This window comes from Mesoplodon mirus, assembly GCF_964341445.2.
Source record: "Mesoplodon mirus genome assembly, chromosome: 3".
Lineage (NCBI taxonomy): Eukaryota > Metazoa > Chordata > Mammalia > Artiodactyla > Ziphiidae > Mesoplodon > Mesoplodon mirus.
In genome coordinates, this window is record NC_138978.1 from 119,413,679 (window position 1) to 119,424,458 (window position 10,780).

At 59.8% G+C, this 10,780-nt stretch overlaps 1 protein-coding gene across 11 annotated transcripts; it reads left to right on the top strand.

Moving 5' to 3' along the window:
* Nucleotides 1-311: 311 nt before the first annotated feature.
* Nucleotides 312-10,625, top strand: ADAM15 (ADAM metallopeptidase domain 15). 11 transcript variants are annotated; one of them, XM_082613432.1, is made up of 23 exons: nucleotides 312-507; nucleotides 1,704-1,810; nucleotides 2,445-2,521; nucleotides 2,860-2,998; nucleotides 3,176-3,252; nucleotides 3,345-3,537; nucleotides 4,329-4,394; nucleotides 4,477-4,545; nucleotides 4,623-4,792; nucleotides 4,944-5,028; nucleotides 5,482-5,630; nucleotides 5,715-5,889; nucleotides 6,137-6,229; nucleotides 6,359-6,663; nucleotides 6,750-6,951; nucleotides 7,218-7,295; nucleotides 7,727-7,799; nucleotides 8,005-8,143; nucleotides 8,547-8,616; nucleotides 9,260-9,334; nucleotides 9,744-9,815; nucleotides 10,083-10,207; nucleotides 10,297-10,625. In XM_082613432.1, the coding sequence occupies exons 1-23, from the start codon at nucleotides 429-431 to the stop codon at nucleotides 10,337-10,339; spliced, it is 2,661 nt and encodes an 886-aa protein (XP_082469558.1). In that variant the 5' UTR covers nucleotides 312-428; the 3' UTR covers nucleotides 10,340-10,625. The 11 variants fall into 11 exon arrangements, 8 of the variants coding, with proteins under 8 accessions (XP_082469558.1, XP_082469559.1, XP_082469560.1 ...); XM_082613433.1 differs by having other exon boundaries at nucleotides 2,920-2,998; XM_082613434.1 differs by lacking the exon at nucleotides 9,744-9,815.
* The last annotated feature ends 155 nt before the right edge of the window (nucleotides 10,626-10,780 follow it).

Here is a 10,780-nt window from a genome sequence, read left to right on the forward strand (position 1 = left end):
GAGCCGGGCAATCGGGAGAACTGGCCCGCCTGATCCGACAGAGCGGGGCGGCTGACTTGAGGCCAGAGGGCAGTGAGGCTGCTAGGAAGGCGTCGGGACCCAGGGCCGGGTGGAGGCGCGACTCCCAAGGCGGTCGGACCGGGCCTCGGCTCCTATTTTGCACAGTAGCCGGGACGCCGCTGTGCAGATCAGCGCTGGCCGTGCGGGAGTCGGAGTCATGGGCTAGGTCCACGCCTCTTTGGGACCAGGCGCGCTGTGGGGGCGGGGCCTTCCGAGGGCGGAGCCTGGCTCTGGTGGGTGGGAGGGGGCGGGGCGGGGCCTGGTGGCTGCGCCGAGCCGCTAGGTGAGCGAAGCAGACCCGGCAGCCGCGGCTCCTCGGCACTCCGCCCAGCACCTGCTGCCCTCGTCCGACCCCGGGCGCCGCTGCCATGCGGCTGGCGCTGCTCTGGGCCCTGGGGCTCCTGGGGGCGGGCAGCCCTCTGCCCTCCCGGCCGCTCCCAGATATAGGTGAGTACCCTGCCAGCAGTGGGCCGGGGGGCGGACTGGGAGGACGCGCAGGGAAGTCGGGAAGCACTGGGGTCCTGGGGTCGGCCGGAGACCCTGAGAGACCCCAACCAGAGTGCAGCCCGCCCTGGTCGGCTGTCCTGGGCCGAGGGCCCAGAGACTGGGCGATGGAGTGGGGAGGGAAGGAGGAGGGATGCCGGCGCCCCCTACTCTGTCATCCTCTGCACAGTCCCCGCGGACACTTTCAGGCTCCGGGACCAGGCACCGCAGGGCCTGGCCCAGCGCCCCCTCAGGATCGCGGTAGAGGGTCTCTGCTCCCCAGGACTGATGTCTTCGCTCCTCTGGGGCCTAGCTGACCGTTCCACCCGGTGCCAGGGCGCCGAGTAGGCACGTCTCCTAGGGTTTGGCGAAGAGGATACTTCCTGGCCCCCATCCCAGACCTGAGCGGCCAGGCACCCCTCACCCTGGTGCTGATGCCACCAGAAAGCTGGCTGAACGGGAGGGGGCCCGGGAGGAGCCAGGAATGGGGAAAATTGGCCAGGAAAGAGGCTGGGACACCAACTCCTCCTTGGAACTTTCACTTCCCGCTGCTGTCTTGGGCTGGGGGCCGAGAGGGCAGGCGGGGGTGGAGTGTCCGGAGGAGAGAGGGCCATTGTGGGGATGGGGGGCGGACTCCGGGAGGAAGCGGAGGCTGTGGGGAGCGGGTGTGCCTAACTGGGCATGAGGGGTATTTAGGGAGGGGGGGGTGTTTGCAATGCTTACCCAGAAATGGGCGTTCCCGGCATCTCTGATGTGAGGAAAGGGAGGGTGAGTGGGCACAGGGCCACAAGTCTTCGCCCAGTCCTGAGAGGGGGCGTTCCTGGGGGGAGGTGGTTGGGAGGGGGTAGAAACAGGGGGAGGGTCCCTGTGAGAACCTGGGATTGGTCTGAGGGGGACGGGGGGGCCACAGACTGGGCAAACTGAACTTCTTTCTTTGGGGACTTGTGGATGGGTCGGTGGGATGAAAGGGAAAAATTGGAGAGAAGCTCCCGCCCCCTCCCTCTAGTATTCTTTAAGTCCCAGCATGCAATGCAAGGGTTCTTCAAGCAGAGAAGGGCCTTGATATGCTGGGAGCCAGGTGGGTCAGAGGGCACCAGCCACCCCCAGCCGTGGTGCTGATTCTCTCAGCACTCTCTTGGGGTGTCCTGGGAACCCTGCAGGTGGCACTGAGGAGAAGCAGGCAAGGCCAGAGAGGGCCCTGAATGGGTCTTCGGAGCCCCAGATCCTTCAGGACAACCTCACGCTCAGCCTAGCAGAGGTACTTCAGGTGAGCCTCTCTCTCCCCTCGAAAAAAGAAATACACCCCCACCACCCACCACCCTGAATAATCAGGTGTCTCCAGGCAAAGACTGGCTGAGGAGTGGGTGAATGGACCTCACTGTAGCATGGCCATCCCAGGTCTGGCTGCCTCTCCCTCCACACCCCAGCACCTGGCTTCACTTATCTCGCTCTCCCCACTGCACACACATCTGTCTGCCTCAGCCCCACCAAACCCTTCCATCTCCACTGGGAAATTCTGAGGCCAAACTTGCTTTCTTGGTCTCATGTTAGCTTTTTCAGTGGGGAGACTTTGAGAGGGTCAGGGCCTCACCAAACACCCTCCCCTCCCAATTCTAAAGCTGAGTCAGAGGAAGGGCTGGGGCCTGGACTGGGTCCTCCATGATGCTTCCTCTCTGGGCAGGAAGCCGAGAAGGGGCGGCTCGGATACCTTCCTTGACCTCCCCACACAACCCCCCAGAACAATACCCCAGGCCAGGCAGGGCTTCCTGGCCCCTCCCTCAGGATCCCCCCACCAATGATCTAATCATTGGTGCTCTCCTAAGGGCCTGAGGTTTTCTGGTTAGAGAAGATAGGAGTTTCAGACAGGGCCAGGGAGGTGACATGCCCTCTGGTGCCCACAGACCAGTCTGCCTGAGGCTTTGCGGATCAAATTGGAGTTGGATGGTGAGAGTCATATCCTGGAGCTGCTACAGAATAGGTAATAATGACAGTGGTAACATTAACAATAACATGGCTAACAACTTATATAGCATCTACGATGTACCAGGTACTAAGAGCCTGAACTCATTAAATCCTCATAACAACTCTATAAGGTAGATACTATTATGTATTATTATTGGCCTCATATATGAAGAAGGCACAGAGAGGCTAAATAACTCTCCCAAGTTCACACAGCTAGTGGGTGGTGAAAACTAGATTGGAACCCAGATAGCCTGACAGAGTTTGTGGCCCAACCACCATACTCTGCTGTCTCCAGGGGAAGCAGGAAGCTTGCAGGGATTGCCCAGCCCCCAGCCACCCTTCTACCACCTCCAGGTCTCAGGCTGTCACTGCACCACCCTGGGAGCACTGCCCTCCTTCTTCTTCATTCCACAGGGAGCTAGTCTCAGGCCGTCCAACCCTGGTGTGGTACCAGCCTGATGGCACCCGGGTGGTCAGTGAGGGACACACTCTGGTGAGTCAGGTCATCTTGTGCCCTGTTTCTGGCCCAAGGGAAGAAGGAAAGGGGCGACTGGAAGGTGCCACCCCTGGAGAATGGGAGGACACTGCCTATCCTCACCCACAGGCTAGCCTCCTGGGCTGAAACCTTGGCCTGGCCTTCAAGTTTGGCACTCATGTTTCTCTGCTGTAGGAGAACTGCTGCTACCATGGAAGAGTGCAGGGCCACGCCGACTCCTGGGTCTCTGTCTGCACCTGCTCCGGGCTCAGGTACAAGGGGTCAATTCCAAGAAGGTGTAGAGAGTGAGTGTAAACGAGGCATGGAGCTGAAAAGTTTTCTGACTTCCTGCATCTTTGCATAGGGGCTTGGTGATCCTGTCCCCAGAGAGAAGCTACTCCCTGGAGCTGGGGCCTGGGGACCTTCAGGGTCCCCCTGTTATCTCCCGGCTCCAAGACCTCCTCCTGCCAGGCCACACTTGTGCCCTGAGCTGGCCCACATCTGTGCCCACTCAGGCTCCACCAGAGCACCCCCTGGGACAGCGTCACCTTCTCCAGGTGAGGATGAATGGCAGGAGGGCTGGGCTTCTGTTGTCCCCAGGGCTGGCCCCCGGGCCCTCAGAGCTATTTGTTCACAGTAACAACTGCTCCTGCTAATGGAGCAATTTCCCAGTACCAGGCATTTTGTGAACATTATCTCCTTTACTGATCCCAGCAACCCTGGGAGGTAGGTGCTATCTGTAGCTCTATTTTAGTGAGAAAACTGGTTCGGAGAGGTTAAGTGACTTGGCCAAGGCCATTCAACTAATAAGTGGTATATCCAGGATTTGGATGCAGATTCTTGACTCAAACTCCTCATCTGTCTTATGATCCAAATGCAGAGAGCTCTCACTTGGATACAGCAAATACATAGTTACTGATCATAAAGCAATAAGAAGCCAATTTCCTAATTTATTCAATGGGGATAATAAAACTACTTACCTTAGAGGATTACTGTGAAGATTAAATAAATCTATATACATACCTATATATATGTAAATGCTTAGAACTCTGCCTGGCATACGTTAAGTATTTGATGGTGTTGGCTATTATTCTTTTTTTTTCAATTTGGAAAAAGCACTGAATTTGAAGCCAGAAAAGCAGGGCTCTACTCGCAGCTTCTAAACCTATTCTTTGTCTATCTTGGGCAAGTCCCTGGCCTCTCAGGTTCTCAGTGGTTCTCTGTAAAATGGGCTCTTCACTCTCCTGTTTGACCACACAGGGTGGTTGTGGACACAGCCTGGGCAGCCCTACGCGGCTGCTGGCGGTGTGTGGTGGGTGTGCCTGATGCGCCTTCCTCTTGTCCACAGTGGAGGCAGGACGTGGTGACAGAGACCAAGATTGTTGAGCTGGTGATTGTGGCTGACCATTCCGAGGTGAGCTTGCTGACCCCTGCAAGCCCTCCCCTGACCTCTGCCTGCCCTGCTGCCTTTCACGGTCACCTCTCTTGACCCACAGGTCCAGAGGTACCGGGACTTCCAGAGCCTGCTGAACCGCACCCTGGAAGTGGCCCTCCTCCTGGACACAGTGAGTATGGGACCCAGCGGCATCCTTATGGCCCCCGACCATGGGAACCCCTCTCCTGAGCCCCAGTTCTCTTTCAGTTCTTCAGGCCTCTGAATGTCCGGGTGGCGCTAGTGGGCCTGGAGGCCTGGACCCAGCGTGACCTAATAGAGATAAGCCAGCACCCAGGTCTCACACTAGACAGCTTCCTCCGCTGGCGCCGGACAGACCTGCTGCCTCGGGTGCCCCACGACAGTGCCCAGCTGGTGACGTAAGACCCCCCAGGCTCAGCCAGCGGGGCCCAGCTCTGCTCCGGCCCTGCCCCGGCCTGGCAAATTTCACATCCCAGCTCCCTACCTGAGACCCTGAAGCTCTGGCCACCTTGGCTTTGGGCCCTAACCTTTGCCCTCTCAATCCCGCAGTGCCACTTCATTCTCTGGGCCCATGGTGGGCATGGCCATTCAGAACTCCATCTGTTCTCCTGAATTCTCAGGAGGTGTGAACATGGTGAGCTATTTCCACGTCTCCTCCCCATTCCCGTTCAGCTCCTCCCAAACGTGGCCCCATGTATTCACTGAAACCCCCAGCAAAGTTACCAACCCCAAAGCTGAGGGTATAGAGGGCCGGGGTGCATGACGTGGCCTCTGCTGTCAGGATACCCTCGCCTGTGGCCCGCTCATTAGTGTCTTCACCTATGAGCTCTTCCCATTTCTTGGGGGAGGAGGAGGTAGCTGAGGCCCAAAGAACAAAGGTGCTCTCCCAGGGCCATATAGTTAGAGATGGGTAACAGAGGTGAGCTAGAACCCAGGTTTCCTGCCACCCAGGCCTGGGTTCTCCTCCTACTTTAGAAGCACTTAAGGAGGGAGGCGGTGCTTGCTCAGTGCCCAAGAGGTCAGATGAGGAGAGAAGAGGAGCAGTCAGGCTGGTGCTGGACCTGGGGTATCCCCTCCCCAATGACAGGACCACTCCACAAGCATCCTGGGAGTCGCCTCCTCAATAGCCCACGAGTTGGGCCACAGCCTAGGCCTGGGCCATGACTCACCTGGGAATAGCTGCCCCTGTCCAGGTCCAGCCCCAGCCAAGAGCTGCATCATGGAGGCCTCGACAGAGTGAGTAACTGCAGGATGGAGAGGGCAGGGGGCAGGGGGCAGGGAGCCGTCCGCAGCCTCAACCTTCCTTGCCACCATCGCCAGCTTCCTGCCAGGCCTGAACTTCAGCAACTGCAGCCGACAGGCCCTGGAAAAAGCCCTCCTGGGTGGAATGGGCAGCTGCCTCTTTGAACGGCTCTCCGGTCTGCCCTCGATGGCCAGTGTCTGCGGAAATATGTTGGTGGAGCCCGGCGAGCAATGTGACTGTGGCTTCCCAGATGTGAGCCCCTCACCCAGAGCCTTGCCCCACTCACTTCTGTGCCCTCACCCTGGCTCGTCAGCCGTCTCCAAGCCTCAGGAATCCCTCTCCCCACCTCCCTGTCTGCGGGGACTGCACATAGATTGTTGGGCTCTGGCCTTCCTTTGCTGTGTGCATCCTTTTGGGTTCAGGCTCTGGGAGGGGGTTAGGGCAGGCCCTCAGGCCCAGCCTGCTCTGATGCTTGGCCCCTCTGTGCCCTTGCCCATAGGACTGCACTGATCCTTGCTGTGATTACTTCACCTGCCAGCTGAGGCCAGGGGCACAGTGTGCGTCCGATGGACTCTGTTGTCAAAATTGCCAGGTGGGCACAGACTGGACTGGCCGCCCAGAGCCCACCTGCCAGGGGCCAGTATGGAAAAGGTCATTCTGACTCCCAGGGCCTGGCTGGATTGGCCCAGCACCCACATTGATGCTTACCCACCCTCCACAGCTGCGCCCGGCTGGCTGGCAATGCCGCTCTACCAGAGGTGACTGTGACTTGCCCGAGTTCTGCCCAGGAGACAGCTCCCAGTGCCCCCCTGATGTCAGCCTGGGGGACGGTGAGCCGTGTGCTGGTGGACAGGCTGTGTGCGTGCAAGGACGCTGTACCTCCTATGCCCAGCAGTGCCAGGCTCTCTGGGGGCCTGGGGCCCAGCCCGCCGCACCACTTTGCCTCCTTACTGCCAACACTCGGGGGGACGCCTTTGGGAGCTGTGGGCGCAGCCCTGATGGCAGCTATGTGTCCTGTGCCCCTAGGTAAGTGAGGGAACCTGGCTCCTCCTCTGGGTTTGTGGGAGTCTTGGCTCCGCCCCACTTACCCTACACCTCCTCCCTAACCCCAGAGATGCCATTTGTGGGCAGCTCCAGTGCCAGGGAGGGAGGGCCCAGCCTCTGCTGGGCTCAGCCCGGGATCTTCACTGGGAGATGCTGGAAGCCAACGGGACCCAGCTGAAATTGAACTGCAGCTGGGTACACCTGGACCTGGGCAACGACGTGGCCCAGCCCCTGATGACTCTGCCTGGCACAGCCTGTGGCCCCGGCCTGGTGAGCAGCCTAGGTGGGCAGCACCAGGTGGGGAGGGATATCTGGACTGCTGCAGGCAGCGCCCAGGCCTCACTAGCCACCGGTGAAGAAGGTGCAGACTCTGAGGGGAGTTCAGATTCTCACTTCTGATGGAGCAGAGTCCCGTCACCCTCTGAGCCTTGGTTTCCCCACCTGTAAAAGCGGGGTGGGCTTCGTTTGTGTTGGCCTCCCGGTGCCAGTAAAGCTCTTGAGAAGGTGATCTTTGCTCTTCTCTCGCCATCGGGCAGGTGTGCATCGACCATCAATGCCAACCGGTGGAGATCCTGGGAACACAGGAATGTCGAAGCAAATGCCATGGGCATGGGGTGAGTTGGCATGGGGGGAGATGAAAGGGGAGCAGGGAGCCTCTGGGAAGGAAAAGACACACCTGGGTTCTAATCTGTGCTCTACCACATCTTAACTGTTGGATCCGGGGCAGATTATTAACGTCTCTGAGCTCAGTTTCCTCCTCTAACTAACGGGCATAATAATAGTACCCACTTCCTGGGGGCACATGAGATGAGTATGAAAGCTTCTAGCACAGTGCCTCGCAGATAGAAGGCACTCACAATGTGAGTTCAATCTAATTTTCTCTGGCACAGATAAAGAGTCTCTCTCTCCAGAACGCTGGTGCCCTCCACACTATCATTCTCAGCACGCCTTCCAGTTGCGGACATCTGAGATCTTGAAAAGCTGGGGACAGGGAAACACGGCCCCAGAGGGCACAGCTCCTCACTGTTCAACCTGTACCTCCTAGGTCTGCGACAGCAACAGACACTGCCACTGTGAGGAGGGTTGGGCGCCCCCAGACTGCACCACCCACATCAGAGGTAGCATGAGGTGGGGGACAGGGGCAGCTGAGACGGCATCCTTCACTGCCCCTCTTTTTCTGACCCCTTCGCTGCTGGTTCCCTGACTCTGTGTGACCCCTGACCCCTTCACCTACTCTGATCACCTGACCTCCCTGCCCCCCCACCTCTTCCTGGGTGTAGCGTTCTTAGCCCTGCCCACCTTCAAACCTGCCTTCACCCACAGCAACCAGCTCCCTGACCACAGGGCTGCCCCTCAGCCTCCTGTTGTTGCTGGTCCTGGTGCTGCTTGGTGCCAGCTACTGGCACCGTGCCCGCCTGCGCCAGAGACTCTGCCAGCTTAAGGGACCAAGCTGCCAATACAGGTACCAGCCTCCCCACTACCAGCTTTCTCCACAGCTCTGTTAAGGACAGCAGCTCTGGAGCCCCACCCCCGTCCCTGGGCAGCCCCTGACACCTGATTCTGAACCCAAGCCCCCCAGACCACACCCCACACACATCTCCCTTCCCTACATGTGCCCCGTAACCCTTCACCTCACATGTAGACCCACATGGGGAAGCTGGGGTGCTAGGATCATTTCTTTCCAGGAACCCCAGTGCTGAAGTGGGGCCCTCCCTCAGGCTGATCAGCTTCCCCTTCCCACTTCTGATTTGGCCTACACCGTGCTCCAATGGGCCACAAAGGGTTAACTCCACTCAAAGGCTGCAAATGGGTGGAGAACAGGGTCTGAGTCTGGGCCCTCTCTCCTTGCCTTTCTCCATGTTCAGGGCAGCCCAGTCTGGTCCCCCCGAACGCCCAGGACCCCCGCAGAGGGCTCTGCTGATGCCAGGTGCCAAGGTAAGTCTGCATGCCAGAGGAGAGAGGACCCTGTCCTGGCCAGGCATCCAGCTTGGGCCCTGGGGGGAGGGGGCGGGTTTTGAAGGCTCTAGACTCAGAGAAAGACTTGCATTGCCCAAGAGTCAGTCAGAGGAGTCAGGGCCAGCCCTCCCCTCCCGTCCCCTGGCTGCAGGCTGAGAAGCAGAGTCCAGCCTGGACTGGGGAGGGGCAGTCACCTAGAGGAGGGAGTGCTGTGCTCTTTGAGCTGGCCTAGCCAGTGGCTTTGAAAGGTGGGTCTACCTGTGCTCCCAGCAGTGATGCCCCCTGGAGGGCACGAGGGGGTGGTGCTCAGAGTGGCCTTCAGTGTGCCAGGACCTGATGAGGCCCTGGTCACCATGTGTAGAAGGGCCGGTGAGTGCCCCTGCCCTGAGCCCTCTGGATCTGATGACAGAAGTGTGTGTGTGGAGGTGGTCTGCACGCCCACTCCACCACTTGTCACCCCCCTCTGCATGAAACTGAATAACCGCATGCACAGCCCCACTGCCCCCGGGGCCCTGGCTGCCCATCCCTGAGCACTAACACCTCTCTGCTCACATCTGTCTCTCTGCTCCCTCTCCCCCACCTCGCCCCCCACTCTGCCTGTCTGCTCCTCCTGCTCTTTCAGCAGGCTAGTGCTCTTGGCTTCCCGGCCCCTCCCTCCAGGCGGCTGCCTCCTGACCCTGTGCCCAAGAGACTCCAGGTAAATCTGGGCCAGGCCCTACCCTGGCCCAGGGCAGGTGGGAGGTTTGGTGCCCAACTGCAGTTCTCCTCCCTGTTCCCTGCCAGTGGCGCTTTTCACTAGGGGACCAGGGTGCCCCTCAGCCTTCAGACACTCCCCAGAAGTAGCAAAGGGTGAGCCTCCTGCCTTGGTTTCTACCACCATCTGGTGGTCAGTGGTGGGACTGCAGTCTGCCAGGGACACCACAGGTGACCCACACCTTTCTCCCCTAAGGCATCTACTGGCATGCACTCAAGCCCCATGCGCATGCCCCCAATCTCTCCTGCCCCCTGGCTGACCTTGCATGTTGACCTGAACCCCTCGGGAGACCCATTGCATGCCCACTGCTCCTGGCTGTGCTCTCACAGTCACTGCCCCTCTCTCTGTTCAGGCTGAGCTGGCTGACCGACCCAATCCCCCCACCCGCCCTCTGCCCGCTGACCCGGTGGTGAGGTACCCGAAGGTAACGGTGGGGGGAGAGAAGGGCACAGCCTCTCCCCCCCACCCAGGGATGTGGTGCTGGTAGCCTCGGCAGTGGTGCTGGTAGTAAGATGCCCCCTGTGCCTAAGGGCACATACCCCAGTGGCATCTTTAATGGTGACAGGTTTGTTTGCAGACAAAGGTGTCCTCTGGTGCCGCCCCTCAAGCTGGTGTTCCCCAGCACCAGTGTGTGGGAGGTGGGCAACATGATACCCCCTCCCAAGCTGGCCTCCTGCCTTCTCTCTCTCAGTCTCAGGGGCCCACCAAGCCCCCACCCCCGAGAAAACCACTGCCTACTGACCCTCACGGCCAGCGCCCTTCGGCTGACCTGTCTGGCCCTGGAGCTGGAATCCCGCCCCCAGTGGTACCCTCCAGGTAGGGGAGGAGGGGCGCTGAGGATGGGCTGGGGGGGCGAGTGGTCTGGGGGGACCTCTGACCTTTCTTCTCGGCCTCCCACACCCCAGGCCTGCGCCGCCGCCCCCAGCAGTGTCCTCGCTCTACCTCTGACCTCTCCTGAGGTTCCGCTGCCTCCAACCTGGACTTAGGACTTCAACAGGCAGACCCCTGGAGTCCCCCGCGGCGACTGAAGGAGCTGGGGCCTGGACGCTACGGAACAGGAGTCTTAAGACACTGACACCGGGCACCTCCACTTGCTGTCGAGCAGCACCCTGGGGACCCGCCCATGCAGTGGCATCTTGGGGTTGGGAGTGTCTGGGAGCTGGACGGAGCTGAGGGAGGTGCGCACAGCCTGTCTCTGCAGAACTGCAATAAAAGTGAGGTCTTGGGAGCGCGCCTCGAAGTTTGTCTGCTTAGGGAAGGAGGGTCTCCCCTGTCGCGATTCCAGATCTGGCCGCCAGGAGACGCTGCGCCTCAGATGAAGACAGGAAAGGGAGGGCGAGAGCCCCAGGCTGGGTCAGCGGGTGTCCCTGGGATGCTCGCGGCTTGTTT